This window comes from Magnolia sinica, chromosome 9 (assembly GCF_029962835.1).
Source record: "Magnolia sinica isolate HGM2019 chromosome 9, MsV1, whole genome shotgun sequence".
In the NCBI taxonomy this organism is placed as follows: Eukaryota; Viridiplantae; Streptophyta; class Magnoliopsida; order Magnoliales; family Magnoliaceae; genus Magnolia; species Magnolia sinica.
In genome coordinates this window covers 1,545,246-1,569,231 of record NC_080581.1, presented here as the reverse complement: position 1 = coordinate 1,569,231, position 23,986 = coordinate 1,545,246, and the positions used below count along the sequence as shown (strand labels likewise).

At 38.3% G+C, this 23,986-nt stretch overlaps 2 protein-coding genes across 5 annotated transcripts in view; both read right to left on the bottom strand.

Annotated features, from left to right (window-relative positions):
• Positions 1 to 444: 444 nt before the first annotated feature.
• LOC131256607 (ethanolamine-phosphate cytidylyltransferase-like) lies at positions 445 to 14,127 on the bottom strand. 3 transcript variants are annotated; one of them, XM_058257528.1, is made up of 10 exons: positions 13,982 to 14,127; positions 9,541 to 9,964; positions 8,690 to 8,925; positions 7,714 to 7,883; positions 5,080 to 5,151; positions 4,009 to 4,076; positions 3,393 to 3,513; positions 2,367 to 2,432; positions 1,831 to 1,953; positions 445 to 839 (listed from the first exon to the last, which is right to left on the bottom strand). In XM_058257528.1, exons 2-10 carry the CDS (start codon positions 9,897 to 9,899, stop codon positions 768 to 770), a joined length of 1,287 nt encoding a protein of 428 aa, XP_058113511.1. In that variant the 5' UTR covers positions 9,900 to 9,964; positions 13,982 to 14,127; the 3' UTR covers positions 445 to 767. The 3 variants fall into 3 exon arrangements, with proteins under 3 accessions (XP_058113511.1, XP_058113513.1, XP_058113514.1); XM_058257530.1 differs by having other exon boundaries at positions 9,541 to 9,961; positions 13,982 to 14,123; XM_058257531.1 differs by lacking the exon at positions 5,080 to 5,151.
• Positions 14,128 to 17,236: 3,109 nt separating this feature from the next.
• The window catches only part of LOC131256606 (pyrophosphate-energized membrane proton pump 3), a 30,908-nt gene continuing 24,158 nt past the window's right edge, over positions 17,237 to 23,986 (bottom strand). For both annotated transcript variants that reach the window (XM_058257527.1, XM_058257526.1), the window contains exons 10-15: positions 23,519 to 23,956; positions 21,560 to 21,724; positions 21,283 to 21,438; positions 21,076 to 21,187; positions 19,991 to 20,210; positions 17,237 to 17,601 (exon numbers count right to left, since the gene is read on the bottom strand). In XM_058257527.1, the coding sequence (XP_058113510.1) occupies positions 17,502 to 17,601; positions 19,991 to 20,210; positions 21,076 to 21,187; positions 21,283 to 21,438; positions 21,560 to 21,724; positions 23,519 to 23,956 (1,191 nt within the window). In that variant the 3' untranslated portion in view covers positions 17,237 to 17,501. The remainder of the gene's footprint in view (positions 17,602 to 19,990; positions 20,211 to 21,075; positions 21,188 to 21,282; positions 21,439 to 21,559; positions 21,725 to 23,518; positions 23,957 to 23,986) is intronic.

The following is a 23,986-nucleotide window of genomic DNA, read 5'->3' as shown; positions in this document are numbered from 1 at the left end:
CAATTTTTGGGCAATGCCCTAAAATGAGCTGGTAAATTGGATACATACATCACAGGTAGGCCAAAGAGAGTTTACTAGCATTTTGAGTTACTCAGTGCGATATGAACTCTTTAATTTGACTGTGTTGTAGGTCATATATCCAATTTCTAAGTAATTTAAAAGTGCAAGCGTCTCAGCCATCACACTGCCAGAGTATCAAAGCTTCTCTCTTTCGGTAACAAAATTTCATAAATGGCCCAAGCATCTGCAGCAGAGATGGTGATTAAAAAAATAAAAAAAAAAACTTCTCATTCTCTCTCTGGGACCGGGTCTCAACTTCAATGCCCTGTTTGTTCATCTCCAAATGCTGGCTGGGTTTTCTAAGGTGACCCAAACTGTTTCGGTAGGGCATTGTTTAGAAGAACATGAAAGCATATGCTACTAACGCAAAAGACTCTCTGCAAGTGAATAACAAATACATGCTTCTTCAACAACTGTCTGAAATTTAATGAATGGGTTACAGCAGCAAATGAACAAAATTCCCAGAGGTTAAAAATAAAAAATAAAAAACAGTAAAACCCAACAAGGAGAGAATGTTACAATGTTACACCTACTTCCTACTTGCTACTCTCTACCTTCCAGTAACCTTTTTGTGTCTGTCTTTGCTGGATTTCAAAAAGACGGTGTAGCCTCTCTCTCTCTCTCTCTCTCTCTCTCTCTCTCTCTCCCCCTTACTGTCGTCTTTGCTGGATTTCTGCTTTTGCCCTTGGTACTAGCGTGTGTAGGCCTTAGTCTCCGAAGACAAATTTCTTCTCTGCATAATATCTCTTCTCATTCTCCTCCTTTTTTGCATTGCGTTTCTGCATGTGAAATGGCGTGAGACACAGTATTAAACTTTCTTTTCTTCCTTTTTGTTATAATCTCCTCATTATTTTTATTTTCATTTGTTTTCTTCTAGAATTGACTACCGTCGGCTGATTCTGCTGAAAGGGAAAAGGACTCCAAAATGGAATTTGCATAAGAAGACCCCAGTGCCAATGCATGGTTATGGTTAGCCCATAAGCCTACCAACTCTTTTGTGGAGGTTTGCTAGCCCCCACTCACACTCACAGCCACATGCACCTATCGGACGTCCGTCCTGATCATGTCTTTTGGGAGGCAGCACCATTACCTGGTGATGTTTGAACAGCCTCAGATTTGGCCAGATGGTTGACGATGGGTCCTATATGGAACACAGCTCAAATGTCCCATGCATTCCGTATTTTCACATGTATAGGTGCATGTGGATGGGTGCAAATGGAGTGGCTAGCCCGACAACTGTGGGTTGATAGTTGGAGCGGGTTTGTAGAGATTGATCAGAAAAGAAAAATAAATAAATAAAAACCCCAAACTGCAAATGCGTCTTTCAAATTTCTATGGCCACAGATCATGGGCTATAAAACTTGTAAATGGTAAGATGGAAAAAATTGCAAACATAAGGTGGAAAATCGACCATTTCAGGATTACCAGACATTGGAGCCAGAGTATCAAGGTATATTTTACACAAGATATTGCTAGGGAGGCTCACCAGAGCCTCCTTGAAATGTAGCTTTTGCTGGTCAATGACTTCTACAGTGCCAATTGGCATGCCTTTGGGAATCAGAACCATTAATCCGGTGGGCCCCCATATGATGGTGTGCTAGATAAAAAATATTTGGCGGTTTGGATTACCTTTATACATCTATGGGTGATCAGGAAAATGTACGTGCAGAAAAAGGTATCATCACTACATGTGTGACCATTTAAGCATAAGCGGGAGTAGAGTAAAAGGCAACGTATTGCAGAGAGAGCAGAGAAGAAGCTAAAAAATACCTTGTAAATGTCATGATTGGCAATTATCCTCTCAGCTATTGAAGTGGTCGTCGTATCTCTAGGGCTCTCAACCATCCAGAAAATTCCCATGCTCTTTGGGGCGGCATACGGATCAACTTCACCCTATAAAGCATGGATGGTTTTCTCTAAGAACCCATTTTTTAAGGGTACATTCAGATGGACTATAAGTCACAAACCGTTTGGATATCTTAGCAGAATAGAATGGTCATCCATGCAATTGTGCACTTGGAACAAGACAAAGGGGGAATTGAAAGCCATGTCGAATGGGATATAATTCTTTACCAGACTTTTCCACAAAAAATCAATATCAGCATAGCCAATGTTGATTTCAGTGGAGAAGTAGTGTCTCAACTAGCACATTTCCCTATTTATGCCCTGAACCAAATGACAGAATAATAGTTCAAAAAAAAAAACAAAAAATAAAATAAAATAAAAAAATTTTCCAAAATATGCAAACCACTTGCAATCCACACACCCAAAGCAGGGTTTCTGAACAACTTCAGATGTGAACTTACATTCGACAGAGGGTTGCTCTCGGCGACTGTCCCGTGCACAACCAAGGAAATGTTAAAGGTTGTTATCTGTCCAAGAAAAAAGTAAATCGTGTTTTAGTAAATGACAAATCCTAACAGTAAATTTTAAGTAGTGGAATGATGATTGGGATTGGGACTGAGTTTAAGACCACTGATTCATTTGGTCCCACTATGGATGGACCACACCCCAAAAGCCTACCAGATTGGCACATCCAAGCCACCAGTGTTACGCCCTTTTTGTCGATAGAATGTGGACTGTATTTCTCTTCTCAACTCTCTGCAAGCCACTAAATGAAAGGGTGGGATCAATCTATCAAAAAGTCTCTGTTACAGGGTCCATCCATCCACGGTGGGGCCTGACCGACCAATAGTCTGGCTGGCATCACCAAGCCATGGGCCCCACTTATACAAACTGAGAACATGAGTATGCTTCTGCATGCCCAATAGAATACCATTAAACCTGCATCCGAATATGATGAGAAATGGAGTGTGGCCCACATCTTTGCACGGTATACACAGGTTTTCAATCGTAACAAGTATGGCCTGGGTCCAGCAATCCAATATAAGGACTTCCTTAGCTGAGCATACCCAAAAAATCTCCCCAGATTGGAAGATCCCAGTGACTAATACAAGGACCTTCTTCATCTGAATTGTGGACCATTGTTGTATCTCTTCCCAAATATCTATCTGCAGCTCACATATTGGAAGGTTGCCATTTCCCTATCAGGGAGATCTGTTTTAGCGGTGGTACATCCATGTTGGAAAACAAAACAGACTAGTTGTCTTCTGGATTACTGAACCATGTGGACTTGTCAGAAATGAAAACCCATGTATTATGGAAAGAAATGGGCCACGTGTTATATAATTTCTCGAATATGTATATATCTTATTTGAGGATTGTATGAGGCAGGCAATTCTACTTTGTGACATGGATAATCTTAAAAATATAAATGCTACCCATTTCAGAAATGGGGTATATTACAAGGACCGAGAGCTCAGCTCACACACCATGTCTTTCGTTACTTCCCAAGGTGCACCAATGATGACTTCATCAACGTATCGGCATGCCAGCACACTAAGGCTCCGCTCATGAAGGTGCATAACTGGATGATGAGTTCCTCTGTGCTCACTGCACCACACAGCGGTTTGTTTCGAAGAACATCGAAATTAAATCAATTCCCCAAGAACGTCTACCCAAAGTGAGATTTCTCTGAGGACAACAGAGACCTCTGTGTGGTTGCACGTACCAACATTGCACTTGTAGAACGCCTGAGCCACGCATCAAGTGGGCCGCATCTGAAGATGATCTGGCTGACAAATCAGGCCAGTCCATACGCAAATAATGTCAATTGGATGTGGACCATTGGCTTTTTTTTCCCAAACCATCCACTGTGGGCCACCTGATGATTGGACCAGCCTGATCTCTGACCAGGTTAATTTCAAGGAGTGCCCACCTGATAGATGGCTTGGATGTCCCATCGACATGCCAGGTTGGCTTTTGTGGCTTAGCAAAGATCTCCACTGTAAGCCAAGAAATGACTAATGGCCCTAGAAAGACTACTGTTGGGCAATGTCCTAGAAAACTGTGGAAGGAAAGGAAGGAGCAGTGAAGTAACAGACAAACCTGACAGTTTGATCACTGTGGATACCTACAAGTAGAAAATCTCCAAGCTGCCTAGCATGCTTAAGGATCTGGAGATAGAAACAATGAACAAGTTATCTTTGCAGGGGAAAAATAATCTTAACAGGCAGTGTCAGGATCCATCAGTAGATATGGACACAGCCGCTGTACAAACTTGGCATAGCATACATGCACCGAGTTAAACCTTACAAATCGTGGGTCCCCACAATAGATGGTCATTACCCAAAAATCCCTACGTTTTGGGATGAACATCTAATGGAAGATTAAATACAAAAATAAAAATAAAAATTTAACACCAATCCAAATCCAACAAAGAAACTCCCATTACCAAGTAACTCCTCAGAAAGAAAAGTCACTTTGGTTTTCAAGGTATGGGGCAGTGATGAATAACTGACATGCTCAACAGCAACATTCCAAGGGAACTTCACTTGGATGTGTGTACCATATTGCATATGTTACATAAAGTATGTAGCATATGTGCATGACAATGACATTTCTGATTTCCCCATGGCTGTCTATGCATAAAATCTGCTTGGGTCCTATGGTCCTAATGCATCGGTACGTGGGTACTTTTGCGATGTGCATGGTCCATATGGGTGGGTCCCATGGTTCAGTGATCCAGACTATTGATCTGATGGGCTGCATCATGGATGGAGGATGACGGAAAATTTCTCGAGATCAGTTCCTAACACTTAGATCAGGCCTCTAAATAGATTACTAAAAAAGTATACCAACAACCCAAATGAAAAGCAAAGGATTAGAAGGCTAGAATCTTTAATCTAGAACATTTTTGTTAAACTCCCACCTACTGTGGGACTAAACAGATCAACTGTGTGGATCAGCAAACCATGGATGTCACTTGTCAGGACAGAGCACCGTGATGCTACTCACATCCTGATGCATTAGGACTTGACGGTACAATACAGCACCATATAAGTATGTACATATAAGCAAAAGCACTAAATGTTATAGGCATAGAATCACAGGGAAAAAAAAATAATCATTTCTTCAAGACTCAAATACAAGTGTTTCATTAGCCCATAGCCTATATACCTCCACATGACCAGCATGAAAGAGATCAAATGCACCATCAATATACACTACACGAGCATTTGGTCCAGGTCCCTAGAATAAGATAAAAGTAACAGGGTGTTATGCACCAAGAGAAAACATTGTGGTAAAACTATTATAATCATAAAACTTAATAATAATTATAATAAATCGCTACCTGATTATTTGATGCTAATGTTGGTTATCCTACTTGAACAATGACACAAGAATATATTGTTTATGTGATGGGTATATCTTGCTTGAGCTATTTGGATTCAAGGTCCCTTGTTGATCCTTCACTTTTAAATTTGCATGGACCTTAAAAACTAGATGTGTGCATTTTTTTTTTCTAGTTATTAACTGTGTTTGGAACTGATCAATAAAAAGTACAAATAGAGACAAATCAAAAGATAAACTGCACTAGTGATCATTACAAGTGCAGGAAATTATGAGAAGTGCTTTGGTGGTACCGATACCACCGGAAGCTTACAGTGTTACTGGGAAGATGTGGGGACCACGTGATGTATGCAGGCCATCCAACCCATCCATCGGACCCGTCACCTCATATTACCTCCATGCGCCAAAAATCAGCCTGATCTGACACTTAGGTGGGCAACAACACAGGAAACAATGTGAGGAAGGATGCCCTCCCTTGATTTGCACAGCTGACCACCTGAACTGCAAAACTCCTAAGTTTTGCATGACCCTTCATCCAGGCTAGATGAAAGGTATGAGTGCCCTAGATTTGGGCCCTCCAGGGCACTCCCTCACAACTTGTACCCTGTGTTATGGCCCACCTGATTCATAGATCAGCCTCATTTTCGGGATTTGGGGGTAACATTTGTTGACACATCTGATGGACAAGCTAGATTTCATTTGTGCATCACGGGAACTCAACATCTGCCCAGTACCACTGTAGCTTACGGTGGTACCAGTACCACTGGAGCACACCCCTATAATCACGCCGATTTATGAAGGTGATAGATGTGGCACAATTAGACCTGCATGATCCATTTTCTCATCTATTATCTGACTTGCTTTAGGTCTATGGTGATCAAGTTAAACAAAATGCCCAAAATAGCCTACATAACCAACACATTTGGTGATTCCAGTCACCTCGGCCCAGCCACGAACATGCTTATTAAGAAACTGTGTTTGTATCCAGTCATGGGTAGCCTTTTCGCATATTTAATACCTCAAATCATAACTTAGGGAGGACATCAAGTCTGCCTAGGAGGACCAAATTTCTGTCCACCCACTTCCCATACAGCACATGGCATATATGCATGACTATCCAGGCCATTGATTCATTAGGACAACCATGAATGGGTCTTGGACAAGAGGTTACGGTGATCAGATAATGCTAACCATTTTATAATATATAAAAAATGTGCACAAGAATAACTAAAATCCACTTAGTTATTTTGTACAGCAATTTTACATGGTTAGGATTAGGTGATTGTGAATTTTGATTTGCAGTCTTCATCATACACATGATTCTGCAACGAAAACCAAGAACTGTGCCTATTAGGAGTATGTTAGCACAAGTTGAAGGCTCTACGAGGGCTAGGGGAAGGAGGGGCTTTCAAAAATCATTGAGGGGCTTCTATTCTCTGGTATTTACCACATTGTGGATCCCCAAAGAGAATCTTACACTCAGGAAGTTTACTGTTTATTAGGGTAGGAGCCCCATTATTTTAGGCTACAGTGTCCAAATGGGAGGTGGGGCTGTCCGGTTTCTCATATCCACAAGGAAACCATGGTCTATTCCAATGAACTCCACAATTATGGAAATCATCAATGATTTTTTGGAGTAGACTACGGCTTGTTGGCAGTATAGATTTTAATAATTAGTATCTATAGAATCTTTGTGAGGCAAAGGGACAGGCACTAATTGCCTTGAATGCAAACTTTGTGTGTATTCACATACAAGCATATGCATGCATCATGCTGCATGCATGTAATATATGGCCCATCCAGGGAGAAGCACTAGCCTGCATATTAGATATTAAACATCAATATCCCAACTGCTGACAGATAAGGGCAGATCTTTATGCATTGGATATATTTTGCATTTGGGACAGGGCCATAACTTGGATGTTAGTGTATGGTATATGGAATAAAGGACAAGAACTATAATAGAAGGTCACATGGAAATGGATAAAATATAAAATGTGAAAGAAGCCAAAGTGGCTGTACTTTAATGCCTTGCTAACAGAATAGAGGTGCAATCACATACAGACTAATCGATGATAAGTCGCCATCCATCCCTAGCACACATGCTAATATGCCGTGCATGCACAACACATATAATCTTAGTGCAAAAGATGGGTCCACCAACCTGGTGAAAAGATCACTCAGTTCCACTCATCAGGTGGCCCTCACCATACAGAAATGATGGATGATTTAAATTGGACGTGCCCACAATCTGATTCAATGTAAAAAGGTTGCCCACCTGATGTGTGTGCCGGCTGATTTTTGTGCCAGATGATATTCGTGGTGGTGACTACATTTTGCACAGCTCGGATGTCATACACACGTGACATGACACATTACCGCATGTCCTGCTGTCAATGGTAATTTACCACCCGCATGGGTGTGCATCAGCATTCCTCGCCAGTAATTAACCAAACATACCTTTCCATTTGAAAATTGCACAATCCGACGAGATGTAGGTAGAAAATGAGATACATGGGATCCATTCGAATCACTTTCCTCAGCATGAGTAGTGCTCTGGTTATGGAATTGTTCTGGCAAGGATGCATTGCTCTGACGATCCCGGTCCCTCATAGAAGAAAGTATCCTGCCTAATATAAAGTTTTTACCCAATGAATGGTAAGAAATAAGAATAGCATTGGCATGTAATATCCTAAACAACGAAAACATTTTCTGATAGAATAATTACATATGGCAGAGCTTTATTCCTAGAGCTTTGCCAAGTGCACACGCATGTGCAATAAAGCTCATGTACACACCACACGTGTGCCAGCATGGCACATAGGTGATAGATCCAATCCATCCATCAGATTGGTCCAAACTTCTACATGTTTTCCCAAAAAATATATTTGGTCCACTCACCATGTGGGCCCCAGTATTGAAAACAGGTGAACGGGTTAGAGAACTTCTTCAGAGCCGTACACCTGTTTGCAAACTGTGGCCAACCTCACCAGTGGATCAACCTGATTCTTGGGCTAGGGCATCAAAATAGTGGTGCCCTTCTGTTGGATGGATTGGATCTCAGATTCATCATGCCATGCTGGCACATGTGTGGCATGTACGTGAGTTGTATTGCACACGGGTGTGGGATTAGCAAAGCTCTTATTCCTTAAGTATGGAGCTCGATCAATACTATGCCTTGATTGAAAAAATAAAAATAAAAAAGCTGAAATTTAAATTACTGTAAAACCAAATCATGCCTAGGAAACAAGCATATAGGAACTTTTACCCGTTTTCAAGATATTTCTAAATATTGTATTGCACTTCATTGAACGTCATAAATGCAATGATGGAATATATGAACCTCAGAAGAACTATTTATTAAAAACATGGAAGCAATATCATGAATCAAACCGTAACCACTAAATTTTAAAATGGAAGAGGAGAACTGTACTACCAACAATATCCGTGCTCGAGACACCTTCAGTGCGCTTGATTTGCTTGTAACGGCCCACCTTCTTTGCAAGGGCATAAGCATCAGTCCCACCTGGAAGTAGACAAGGATCGTCTCCATGTATAATGTAGTCGATCTTAAGCTCATTGAAAAGAGTATTCATGAACTTCTCATTAATCTCATATGGGGCATTGGTGATGACCTCGTCTACCCACTTCAGCCCATTAACAAGGACCAACCTACGAACAGTTTCAAATCAGATTGCAATGAGTACTTCATGAACAACGGAAAAGGGTATAGAACCAACTAAACTAATTGTTCATGAATTCCTCAATCAAATGAAAGAATCTATTTCTAAGGCACATGTAAACAAGAAACAGAGCATTTTAAAATCCTGATCTGTGGAGAAAGTTCCAATTACACAAGTAGTCATCAATCTAGATTACTAATAAGACGTGTTTGACATTTCGTGGAGGCTTTGATAATGTTAAGTAAATAGGGCCATAGGCCCATAGTAGAGAAAAAGATGGTAATTTGAGGAAATAAACTAGGAGATTGGATAACATGAATTTCAAGAAAATTCCACTGCCTATTTGGTAAATGGCTGAAAATGGGTTCATCTAATTTTATTAAACCATAACTATTTATTAGAGATCATCATCTCTAATAAATAATTATGATTAACTAAATGGAATTATGTATTAGACATAATGATCTCTAATACATAATTATGATCAACTAAAATGACATTAACTCATTTTCAGGCATCTACCAAACAGGACCTTAGTAAACATCCATGTTTCAGTTACAATTCTACAATAAATCCACATAACCAGAATAAAGATGCCATGTACCTCTCTTCCATGGATAAAACAGGAGGACCCTTGTTTGCTATGATCTCTTCGTCACTGACCACTCCCACTACCAATTCATCTCCAAGAGCCTTTGCTTGACGTAATGCATTTGCATGGCCATAGTGCATGAGATCAAAGCACCCATCCATGTAAACCCTTACAGGTCTTCTACCATACCTCTTCTTCTGGAATATCCCCAAATCCAGCCCAAAATAGGGCAAACAAGCAACCCCAATTCCACCAAAATAGCTAGTTGATAATCCAAGAACAGCAGCTGTAATCATTATTCCTCCAAACAGATGTGGGTAGTAAACCCCATCCCATATCCAATTATGGCTTTCAAATTCCATAGACCCCATTCCTTCTCTTTTAGGCGTTTCTATCCTTTTTTCTTGCTCACACCAAGGAGATATTGACCTTGCTACTAGAGAGAGAGAGAGAGAGAGAGAGAGATGCTTAACAAAAGAATATGAGATTAAGGACAAGAAGTAACCAGATTCTTTTTCATAATTACATTATTGAACATATCTCTAACAAAGTGACAATATGAAACCTGAAACTGAAATCTCTATGAAATTAAAAGAACTCAAAGCTTTCAGCAAGGAATCAGATTCAGCTTTTCATGATCAAAATAAAGAAATGTAACCACCATATGAATCTTAAATTTGAAGAGGGAATAGCTTAATTTTCCATATCCAGCAAACCATATAACAGCAAACCCAAAGGGGTCATTTGGATGCATGGAAATATCCGCTTAGGGGAGGGGAGAAAGAAGAACAGTAAAAACAACAGGAAATTCCAAAAGGAAAAATAACAGAAAAAACAACAGGAAATTACAAAAGGAAAAATAACAGAAAAATGGAACTGGGACTCTGCTTTCATGATTCAATAATATAAATACAGCACAGCGGTGGCAAAACAATTATAAGTGAATTACCACAATAATTTTGCAGGAGTGAATTATTAGTTAAAGAAAAATAAGATCTAGGTTCTTTTTTCATGGTCTGGTTATCAAAATCATCACCATCATCATCATTTTCATGACCAGGTCATCAAAAGAGATGCCAAGAAATTAAAAAAACTAAAATGAATTCAAGGAACCAAGAGCACCAAACCCCGAATCTGATGTTTAAAAAATATATAATATGACGGAGAAACAACCATGATGAATTTGCAAAATGAAATGAAATTTTAACAAAAATAAAATAAAATCAGATATGGGATTTTTATCACCAAACACTAACTCTAACAAAAACCCAATCCAACTGAGATTTCAAGAAAAGAAAAGCACTGAAATTAAAGACATGAAAGGGTAAGGGAAATGAGAAACAGAAGAAAAATCAGAACTTGGTTCTCGTTTCCATGATAAGATTCATAAACAAATGGAGATATGAAATGGGTTTTGAAGTGTTTGCCAGAAAAAACCTTTTCCAATTGAAGTTAGAAAAAATCAAGTATGATTAAATTTAAAATTAAAATAAAATAAAATAAATTTTTTTAAAAAACCTAAATTCAAGGAAAAAAAACATCTGAGTTCTTCAAATCCCCAAAACTATTGAAATTAGATAACCCAATTATGATATAAATGTCCCAAATTCAAGGAAAATAAGAACCGGGTTTTTCAAATTACCAAGCACTAATCAACAGCAGAAACCTAACTGATAAGGACATCCGAGCAACATACCAAAGAAGGAGGGCTAGGCCAGTCTCCTTGTGGCTAGATGATTATTACATGAGGCCCACTTGGCCCAATTCACATTCTTAGCCACGTTGAAGACCCCACGAGTATGTTCGTGCATCTTTGAAGACCCCGCACTGGGAAGATGCACATGGCCGCATATAGGAGTTTGATGGATACATTGGACCGTTGGATCGAGTGGACACAATGATTGGACCATTGGATCATCATCATTGAACATCTTGATCATGGACACCATGGGCCATGAAATATTTTAGTTGCTTAGTTTGTTTACATGTTTCATTATTTTCAGTAATAGCTTATATTTATGTTGAGATTAAGGAATTAGGAACAACTTTCAATTTATTGAGCGTCTTTATGTTGAAAATCTTATTTGAGAACGCATTTTTGTAAAAGGTCTTTTTCAAGACTATAAAGGGTTGGACATCCCCACCCTGTACATAATGCATGTTATGACTGAAAGAGATTTATATCCCTTTGCTTTGAAATTGAGCAAAATTTCATCATGTGATTGGATTGGTGGTGCGAAGCCATGGAAAGGGATTCCCTAGTCATCTTTTCTACTTTTTTTCTCTTCCCCAAGTTATTATCTTCTCTCTTTTCTTGTCTTTTCTCATTCTCTTCCATCAAAAGGTATTTCTTCACTTTTCTTTTTCTCTTTCTATTTAGTTTTATTTTCTTCTTTCTCTATCAACAACCAATTCCTTATACCTGTCTTTCTTCTTCCTCTTCCCTCTCGTCTTTTGATTCCCCTACTCAAAACCCTAAGTCTCAAAACACTAGTTCTCAAAATCATAATTCCCCATAACCCTATTTCCAAATCCTAATTCCTAAAATTCGATTCCCAAACCCTAGAGTCCTAACCCTAACCTATACCCAAACCCTGACAAACCAAGTGAAACCCTTTGAATTGAGAACAATACCTATGTTAGATGGAAGTTTTACCTTCCATAGATCCTGATTATTCGGTATTGTATTGGATCTACATTGTGGGACTGTCATATGGCTCGAATTCAAACATGTTACATTGCTAAAAAAATTTAAAACTTGTGATAGTTATCATTATTTTGTGCTTTAAATTATTCTAGTTAATCCGTTTATCATCTTATTGCATCATTCTAGGTTAGGCCATCCATCCTGCATCACTAACTGAATTCAATAAAAGACCACTAAAATTAAAAGCATGAAATAGGAAAAGGAAACGAGAGAATGAAGGAAAATGATTACTAAGTCCTGTTTCCAGGATCACATTCACAGAGAATAATGCCTAGGAGCAGAAATCCAATTATGACAACAACAACAACAACGACAATGAAAAAAATCAAGGAAAATAAGATGGAGTTTTTCATATCCACAAGCACTATGGCAATTATTAAATGCAACTATGATGGAATAACTCAAATTCAAGGAAAACAAGATATGGGTTTTTCAAATCCCCGAGCAATAAATCAACGGAAGAAATACCATCTGAATTCAATAGCAAAAAGAAATGACACAACGAAGCAAAATAATTATTGTGTCCTGTTTCCGTAATCAAATTCGTAGAGAAAACAGATAGGAGCTGAATCCAATTATGATTTTTTTTTTTTTTTTTTTTTTAAGACCAAATTCAAGGAAAATAAGATCTGAGGTTCTTCAAATCCCCAAGCACTATTGCAATTAGAAAACCCAACTATGCTAAAATAACCCAAATTCAGGAAAAATAAGATATGGGTTTCTCAAATCTCCAAGCAGTAAATCAATGACAGAAAACCCAATTGAATTCAATAGAACAAACCACTACAACTAAAGGCATGAAATAGTGAAAGGAGATGAGACAGATGAAAGAAAATCAAGAAATAAAAATTAAAATTTAAAAATTTAAAAAAAAAAAAAAAAAAAACCACACCCAAATTCAAGGAAAATAAGATATGAGCTCTTCAAATCCCCAAGAGCTATTGAAATTAGAAAACCCAACTATGACAAAATAGCCCAAATTCAGGGAAAATAAGATCTAGGTTTCTCAAATCTCCAAGCATTAAATCAACGACAGAAAATCCAACTGATTCAATATAAGAAAACCACTATAATTACAGGCACGAAAAGGCAAAAGGAAATGAAAAAATGAAGGAAAATCGTAACTGAGTCCCATTTCCATAATCAGATTCGCAGAGAATAACAGATAGCTAAAAAGAAACACAAATTGAAGGAAAATAAGATCTGGATTCTTCAAATACCCGGGTACATTGAAATTAGAAAAACCAATTATGATAAATTGGCCCAAATTCAGGGAAAATAAGATCTGGGTTTTTCAAATCGCCAAGCACTAAATCAACGACAGAAAACCCAACTGAATACAATAACAACAAACCACTAAATTACGGGCAAGAAATAGCAAAAGGAAATGAGAAAATGAAGGAAATCACTACTAGGTCCTCTTTCCATCATCAGATACGTACAGAAGGGTAGCTACTGAGGCATTATAAACACAATTATAATATAAACAATCCAAATTCAGGGAAAATAAGATATGGGTTTTTCATGTACCTAAACACTGAATCAATAGAAAGCAAAACCCAACTCAAATTCAAGAGGGGAGCCAAAAAAAAAAAAGTAAGATTACAGGCATGAAATGGCAAAATGAGATGAAAAAAGAAAGAAAGAAATATAACTTGTAGAATAATGCCTAGAAATGGAAATCTGGAATGGGATTTCAAGCATTTCTCATTATTAAAAATAATAATAATAATAATAATAAATCACCTCTCTATCCCTTTCTGGCTAGGAGCAGCAAGTCTCGTACTCCCAACTCCAAGGTGTGAGAAAACTGAAAGTCGGGAGATTCCCTCTCTTTTGTTTTTTTTTTTTACTTTTCTCTTCTTTTTTTAAGAGTAATATGATACTCGGGCTTCGTATGACGCTTGATACACAGACACACAGAAATTGTACAGGTGACATATATCCACTCAAATAAAACCTGTTAGATTGTACAGACCACCGTCCCCAAGTCACAATCAAGAATCAGATTGGTTGAAAATTTGTAATATCCTCTGGAAACTTTTTGGTTGAAATACTACCGTTTGATATTTTCATCTTAACCGTCCAATAAATTTCAAATAATTGGAGAATAAGATAATTAAATACATTTAAATTTTCTGTTTTTGACACATATCTATTGATTTTCATAATTTTTGAGGTTTGATTCTACTAAGTTTATTCCAAGTGTGCAATCTTTAAGTAAATATTTAAGTGAATGTATATCATGCACCATATTCGGCCAGAGACTACGGTGGTAATTTTTTCGTTTTTAAATTATTTTCTTGAAAAAAAAACGAAAAATAGAGAATTTGTGATTTTACACGTGTCATGCGTTTATTGGATCAGACATCCCCATGCGACCTGTTTGGGTACCCGATGCAGTCAGTGACCAAAATGCGGACGAGACTTCGCTGCAACCCAGGTCACAGGAATCCACACAACCCAGAGCTCTGTAGGGCCCACCATGGATGTCTGTATTATATCCACTCCCTCCATTCGTTTTTTCAGCTCATTCCAGCACATGATCCTAAAAATAAGGTAGATCCAAAGCTCAATTGGAGCACACCACAGGAAAGAGTGGATATTGAAACGCTCACCGTTGAAGCCTTCTGAGTTCATCGTGACGTTTATATGCCATCCAATCCGTTCGTAAGGTTATTCCCACGAGTATTAAAGGTACCAGACAAATATCAGATTGATACACACCTTCTGTGGCTCCCGATAAGGTTTTGACGGTGGGCGTTTAATCCCCACAGTTTCTTGTAACGCGGCCCACTTAAGTTTGGGGCCTGGTTTTTTTTTCTTTTGTCTTTTTTTTTTTTAAATTACGACCAAACATGGAAGCGGATTGGGTGGTGACCCAGCACTGCCTGGCTAGGTGTTGGGCGTGTGCGAGCTAACTGAGATGTATATGTTTTATCCATGCGTTTGTATATGTTTTATCCATGCCGTCCATCCGTTTTGCCAACTCATTTTAGAACATGAGCTTAAAAATGAAGCAGATCAAAAGCTCAAGTGTACCACACCACAGGAAACAGCCAGTATGTATGACCTTATCAACAGGTTGGATGGAAAATAAATATTAGGGTGGCCCGTAGGAAGGTTTCAACGGTGGGGTCATCATCCCCGCTATTTCCTTTGATATGGTCCACTTGAGCTTCGGATCTGCTTCATTTTTTGGGCTGGCAGAACGGCTGGACAGCATGGATGTAAAACACATACATCACGGTGGGCCCCACAGCGCCCAACGCCCCCCCCCCCCCCCATGTGACAATTTGGCGGGAAAATGGCTGTATCGAATGTTTGCATACAATCTGCTGTAATGGTTATATGTCCATCTATCCCATCTCCGATGTATGGTGGAACTCTCTTACGCTGATTGGAACCGTTGATCAAGTGGATCACCACATGCATACATCATCCGTGACGTTGCTTTTAACCTAACCGTTGATCATTGCTCTTTATTTTCATTCAATTAAAAAAATAAAAAAAACATTCCCCGACAACCATGATTTTTGGGCCATGGCCGGCGGATGTGGCCCACAAGATCAAAGCTTATGATCACCCTAGATATGCTTGCTAGCAATGTAATCAATGGTGCGTATGAGATTTCATGGTCCAGGCAAAGGTCCGGCAGCCACACACTCGTTTATACAAAAACACGGGCCAACCAAGCCGATTGGTGAGAGACCAGTTTGATTTTTCCCAATGAGTGGTCAACCCAACTCGAAAAGGGTTCCAAACTCGTAGTTGTCGGTCCCACCGCCAATGTGAACCGATCAGTGTCTATAGTAGCCTTTTTTTCTTCTTGCATGCATGCTTACTAGTTACTAGCTTAGTGGCCTGTGAACATGGCTAGAGATTTTCTTTTAGTCATAGTTCTAAAACTCACTAGCACAACCTGAAACTAGGCCGAGTCAACTCGACTTGGAGAGATTTCAAGCCAACGTCATTGAGAAACTCACCCGAGTCATCGGACTCCCAACTGTAGGTAAGAGAGGTCAGACAACTGCAAGCTCTAATTCATGTTTTTTAAAAAAAAATGCTTTTCTATATTTGATTCGTCCATATACATTAAATATCTATCATGAAGGGCGCCTTTGGATAGTATGTTGTGATGAGTATATTTGGTAGCCAAAAAAGCAGAAAAGTATGTTTGGTTTCCAATATCAAATAAGTACTAATTCCTCAATTTTGTTTGGTCCACCCTTAATATCCACCATCCATCATATCAACCAGCCTTTGATGTGGACCATTCATTATATTGAGCCCGTCTTGCCTGTGTCTTCAAGTTAACTTTGACAAGTTTCAGAATAAGGGAATTTTACTACTTGGCTATTAATGAGGAGAGAACAAAAGAAAATAATGCAAAGACGGGCTACATCAGAGCATAGAGATGATGCAAAATATTAGTTGGAGTGGTGAACCTTACAGTACGAATTTTCACACATATGGCAGTCTTCCAACATGTCACTTGTGCAGGAGATTGGAGCCATCAAAAAAGGTGGGCACACACACCATGAAAATCACCTGGATAAAAAAAAATCAGGCCGGTGCTCTTACTAGGCAGGAATTTGTGAATGCCATTTGACCATATTTGCTAGGGTGATGGTGCATCAAGCTGTTCGCAAGGGCTAACTTGATCTTCTTCACCAGGGGAAGTTATTATCCAGTGCAGTTTTCAACGGATTCATGTAGAAATGTAAAAAGGTCAACTGTCAAATGGTCCATTTTTCCTTTAAGATTTTGGAAAAAAGGATTTATTAATTTTCTACAGACATTGATATGGGTTTTTGTGAAATGTTTGGCACACGAAAACGGACTACTACATGTCCTTTTTAATGCAAAAGTTGGACAAGTATGAATTTCGCAGAATTCTCTTTCAATTCCAAGGTATCACATAGAAACAAACATGTCCCCAATAGAAATCCAATCCAATCACTTGCATATATACTATGGAAGTTTCCGTGCAAATGAAAAAGACAAATTTCATAAACTAGCTATTATTACTAAAGACACTAACAATGAATATGAGCCTACATATATTTTGCCAGTGTGAAAGACCCAAATGGGCAGTCAGTGTAACATTATTTCTTCAGAAGAGGAAAAAAAAAAAAAAGAAACAAGGAAAAATCAGCACCCTTGATCTTAAGATCGTGATTCCTTTGCACATTCAGAACATCGATAGCCCCCACGAAGAGAGAAGGGTGCCTTTTGTTTGTCAAATAAGAGGATGTAAAATTACTCACAGAAAAACAGGTGCCATGACAAGCGTTATCGTCGCAAGCATCTTGATAAGGACATGAAGAGAGGGCCCAGCAGTGTCCTTGAACGGGTCGCCGACACTGAAAACCAAGTAAAAAAGAAAAAATCATACAAAAAACTATGAAGTTATGCAAGAAAGTTTGAGGCAGAAAGATGCATTCATATGCTTTTTCTTCGGGGTTTTAGCAGCTTATAGCATCAAGGAGTCCTAAATGAAATTCAATAAAATAATCTTTTGAAAGAAATTTTGAATTGGCATTCAGGACAAAAGGAACATGATGCTTAGGAGAGAAAAATAGCGATGGTTCGCCACCATTTTAAGTTGTCTCAACCACCACACAAATTGCATAAATGTATGTCGATCCACAGTCCACGATGGTGGCCTTTTGTGAATGGAGCCTATACCAAAATTCACGTGGAAAACGATCCTAACTATCCAAATGCTGGCTATAAAAGAATGGTAAAATGGTCAGCGGTTCAAATTCAATGCAAAAAAGGCAGATATTATCAAGATCATTATATAAGTATGAATGCCAAGATATGCTCCATCAGTAATTTCGATGGTCTTGATTGATGTGCATTTGTATGTGTACAGGGGATGAGACTGCACAAACTAAATAACATGGTGGACAATCACCATGTTTAAGCCTATAATTAATCTTATGCCTTGAATACATTAACTAACAATTCCATTCTATGCAAATTCTCTGACTTCATATGTTAAGCAACAACTGCATTCTATGCAAGCCAATGACTTTCTACCAGAAATTAAAAGACAATAAATTATCTAGAAAATGTGTTAAATATTCGCTGGGACAGGTGTTTGACATGCATGCAATTTCTTTCTAGAAAAGTGGCATCCTCATTTTTAAGCTTTCAAGTTGGGCGTAGATGCCATGAGACATCAGAATTTTGAAAATCTCGCCATATTTTTGTAAAACAGCTTTTCTATGCCCGCACGCATGTACAAGTCAGCTAATGCACACACCACCACAAATGCCAGCATCAGAAAGGTACCATTAAGCAGATTCCCTATCCCAAGAATCAGGTTGGTCCACTAGTCAAGTGGGCCACAATTAACTGAGCAGACATAGTAGTGAAAAAATCAGCCAACATTTTCTAACCCATCAACTTATTCCAAGTGTTCAAAATATCGGTATCGCGTTAAGCATCGCACCCTTGGGATATAGATACATATTGGTTATTGCACGAGATATATCGTTTGTATCGGGTAATTTATCGCACTTTTTGAGAAACATGGAGAAACATTACAAAAATAGTTGAATTTTTCAATGAAACTTCCAGGGATTGTTAAAAAAGACCTTAATACACACTTTTAAATCATAACATCTCATTAAAGAAGTGTATATAGGGTCATAAGCTATGCGTTGTCTGTAGGGTCATAAGCTATGCGTTGTCTGACTGAACTAATGCAACTATATTCAAATTGAATGAATAACATTTAGAGTGTACGTGATTATCATTTCATCAAACACTCTTAAATACTTCGAAATTAGTCTCAATTGACAGCCAGTTGAAGGGAAAATTCAAAATAAAAATAATAATAATAATAATTTTTATTAATTTTTAATTAAAAAATAATTTTTACTTTTCGAAAATTGACAAGGACTCAGTAGATCAACCCTCATATATGCTTGATTTTACGTTTCGAGTGCAACATTGCAAGCAATTTGGAAAAATTTGGGGGGGAAAAATGAATTTTCCCCAAATTTTCTCAAATCAGACCATTTACACTCAAAATTTGATATTAGAGTGTACGTTATGATTGTTTCATCAAATACTCTTAAATACTTCAAAATTAGTTTCAATTGACAGTTGGTTGAATAAAAATTTCGACAAAAACATGGAGAACATGAAAAACCAATGAATATCAAAATCAAAGCTTGGCTCCATCGTACAAAATATGGAGAACCAATAGATTTGTAACCATTTGACACTGATTTAATATAATTCCAATTAAAAATGCTCACCGAATCAAACGTGTGGAATATATCGGCATAACCTGTGCATTTTGTATTGAACAGGTGGGATACAAGATATATCGTGGGATATATCGGCCAATATCGTCGATATTTAAAACATTGCTTATTCCTAATATCGTGGCTCACCTACTGAATGGACCAACTTATAATTAAAATTTTCAATTATTTATTAGTTTATAATAAAATTTTTTTATCTTTTTATAGTAAATGAGATTTCCCTAGATTATCCCCAGAAAAAAAAAAAACTGAAACTTTTGAAAATCTCTCAAGTAGTTCTTGAACACAGAAATTGCTGAGAACTAGACTTGTCACTATGAGTAAATGAAGTATACACAATTACGTGCATGCATTCAGCGTTCGTGAATCATCGCACATGCATGTAATCATTCACATGGCACGTTCAGGAGCAATGGTGTTTGATAATGGACTTCTTGAATTTCGAAAGCAAAAGACATGGCAAACTTACGTATCCCCCGTGACAGCAGCTTTGTGACATTCGCTCCCTTTGCCACCAAGAGCGCCAGTTTCTATAAATTTTTTCGCATTATCCCAGGCCCCTCCAGCAGTGTTTAGAAAGAGAGCCATAAGAATACCGGATACAGTCGCAAACATGAGCATGGAAGCCACAACTTTGGCCCCTAATAGAGGATGGCCAGTGAGGTGGCCCAATATCCGAAACACAAACCCTGCAAATTGAATACAATTAGTATGCAGGGAAAAGGAGGGGGGAGAAAAAGGAAGAAAGAGGGTATGTTTAGTTCAGTACCAAATCATTAAGGAATTACAATCAAAGCAAACTTTTCAATCTTATCAATATAAAGTTTTGCTACACCAAAAACTACTTTAGAAGATAGGGCACAGATTTTAGAAATTGTGGGAAGCTCTCCCTCATCTTGAAGAAGTCTAGAATGAATGAAGAATCAAGATCTACATCACTATATGACAGACAGGTCACATTTGTTGTCTTTCCCCAAGTAGAAATTTTCAATGTTTTCCTTCTGTTGCTTCCCCAACAGAAAGTGGCATATACGACTGGCGCATGGCAATTAAAATGTGGCCGAGCACATCATTCCAACCCATTATCAATCAACTTGAGTTCTTTTAGTAGAACTGCCATAGGCATGGAAGAAAAGTAGATTCCATGGACCACTCGAGATACGGTTAACCTCACAAAAGAAAAACAACTTAATCCAAATATTCCGAGTGACCATATCGTTATCAAATGGACAAATTAAGGGCCAGTTTGGACACATCCTCCAAAAGGCCATTTTAGGCCTAAACTCTATTTCGATCCAAACGACCGTGTCCCATCTTCCTGCGTGACAAAATTGGCACCAAATCGCCAACTCAAACTGTAAAAATAGGTTTGAAATATCCACTCCCCGCACGGGAAAATTGTGTCCTAAGTATCAACTCCTTTTCACGTATATTTTTTTTACTTGAGCCATGCAATAAGCCTTGAGCTGTTAACGTTTTGGCAAATATACAATCACATTAGTAAAGATGTGAAAACACATGCACCACACCGAGAAAACAAATGAAAGGACTCACCGATCGCAATGGGCGATATAATAGCCAAAGCGCCAGGTTTTATCATCTCCCGCAAAGACGCAGATGCCACAATAGAGACGCAGCGGCTGTAATCTGGTTTCTCTTTATAGTCCTGGGATGGGCATGTCAAATCAATTTGAGGTGTCACTAATGAGCTATTGAGAAAATGAGCTACGTGTTACAATACAGAGCCGGCAAGATACTCACCATGATACCCGGTCTCTCAATAAACTGTCTCCGCACTTCATTAACAACCTCTTGGGCAGTTCGACCAACAGCAGAACATGCCCATGCACTAAATAAGAAAATAAGCATAGAGCCCAACAAGCCACCAACAAAAACCTCTGGAATTGCAATGTCAACCTGTGAACCAATCAAGACTGGAAAAATTAGATAGTCAAAAGGCCTCTTTAACTATTTTAACAAAGAAGAGTCATGGAAACACCAATAGATAGGTTTTGCAGGGTACACGCATTCAGCTGACCTCCTTAAAGGGGGTTTGCGCAAAAGAAGCTACTTCATCCATATAAGCACTAAAAAGGAGGAAAGAAGCAAGTGCTGCAGAACCAATAGCAAATCCTTTAGTGGTAGCTTTTGTGGTGTTCCCAACAGCATCTAGAACATCTGTAATCTCCCGGACACTTTCAGGCTGCGTGAAACATGAATAACTTTACATTAAGATGATCCAAGCTAATATTACAATGTCACAACTTACAACCTTCAAAGAATACATAAGCTTGTTCCCAAGACTCTGCAACTAGGACTTAGTTGACTTTCCAGCTCAACAAACTCAGACGAAGCATATCAACTCACCCCAAATGCAGAGAATCTTTAACACAGGTAATGATACAAAAACTTACAAACCAAGAAGGGTAAAAGTATTTCCCGTACTAGATTTAACAACCATGGTTCTAAATATTGGAGCAGGCCGAATCAACTCAGTATCCGTGGAGAACAAAATGAATCATTGGACAAGTCAACACACCAAAACCTGTCTGAGTCGGAACAAATCTGACCGAGTCGGAACAAGTTAGGACAAGTTGTAACAGTTTCAGTTTCCAGGTGAGTCACTGTCCGAAACCACTATTTATGACCATGCTAATAACCAATGATGTCAAATCGCATTAAAATTGCATAAGCCATCAACCTGGGCTGATCACTTAAGCCATCGCATAATCGCATAAGCGATCGCTCAAGCTGATGGCTTTTTTTCTTTTGAAAATTTTAAAAAAAAAATGGTAATAAAAAAAATAGAAAAAAAAAATTCTAAAAAATTAAGAAAAACTATGTATAATTACTACAAGTGATTGGATTGGGTTTGTTTACCTATTTCATTGTAGTTTGACTATTAGGCCATCTATATGTTGAGTTATATTATATTATATATAACAAAACAAATTTAAATAATTAACAAGTTACACAAAGAAAGAATTAATGATTGAAAACTACAAATATAGAAATTGTATTGATAACTTGAATCTTGATGAGTTAATGCATACAATACAAGTTACGACTTACAACTTATTACAATCTACAAGAAACTTGATTGTTGGCCATTATGCCATGGCATACTATATTATGCGATTATGCCATCGCATAATCATGGCATGCTTCCTGCACGGCATATGCGACCACGGCATAAGCGATCCGAGTCATGGTATGCTTTTATGCGATCGCACATGACAACACTACTAACAACCTGGAAACAAGAAAAACTTGATCCATTGACCCTCATATAATTGTTTTGACTCAATTCATGTAGAAAGACTCAAAAACTGGTAGTTCTATTACATGCTTGGGACTAGGTGGCATATCAATATACCAACATCCAATATTTGTAGTGATTAGTTAAGCATGAGAAAAATCCTATGTTTTCTTTTCTTTTGTAGCCTTGCACAAAAATCTCTACATTGATACCACAAATCTGATTACAACAATGTTAGGTCATCACCCAGACATTTACAAACCATGTACCTTACATCCCTTAAAAAATTAAAATTAAATAAATAAATAAACCCTTAAATAAAAGAAGTCCTTACGTCCCTTCCTATAGCATAGATAAATATTGCATAGAAATACGGGGGGGCGCGGGGGGGCCCATGGCCTCTTGGAAACATTCTAAAGATGACATTCCAGTAAACATGCAATTCAAGAATGGCATTTCAAAGCCTATAGGAACAGACATGGACCAAACAGTGTGAACTGGACTAACAGCAATTTTAGATAGAAGAATAGTATTGCATGTGAACTGGACCACCTTCCCAAGACCAAATAGAATGCACATGCATGGAAAGAATACATGCATTCCATATGAGAGTGCATCAAAGGAAAAGCCATCATGACTTCTGCATGCAACACATCATGAAAAGTAGAGCCAATTTTTCTTTTCTATTTTTATCAAATTAAACTTTCACAAGGATTAATTATTCATCAAATTCATTACCTGCTGGCTCATCTCAACGATCCCACCGGCATTATCAGCAATCGGACCAAACATATCCATGGTGAGCACATAAGCTGCAGAACTGAGCATCCCCATTGTTGCTACAGCAGTCCCAAATAGACCACCAGTTGGACTTCCAGTTACATCTACCAGGCCTGAAGTTTGACCTAGCCAGAAAGATGAAACAATAGCTACACTAATAACAAGGACTGGAAGGGCAGTTGATTCTAAACCCAAACTTATGCCTGCAATTATGTTAGTTCCATGGCCTGTTGTGCTTGCAAGAGCTAGCGTGCGTACAGGCTCATGCTTGTAATCAGTGTAATACTTAGAAATCCAAACAAAAACGTAGGCTGTTGTGATTCCCACCAAGCCACATAAGGCAAAGTTCAGCCATGCAGAAGGTGCTTGATCAGTGTAAAGCAGCCAACGAGTAGACTGTAAAATAATTAAACAGAAAATTAGAAA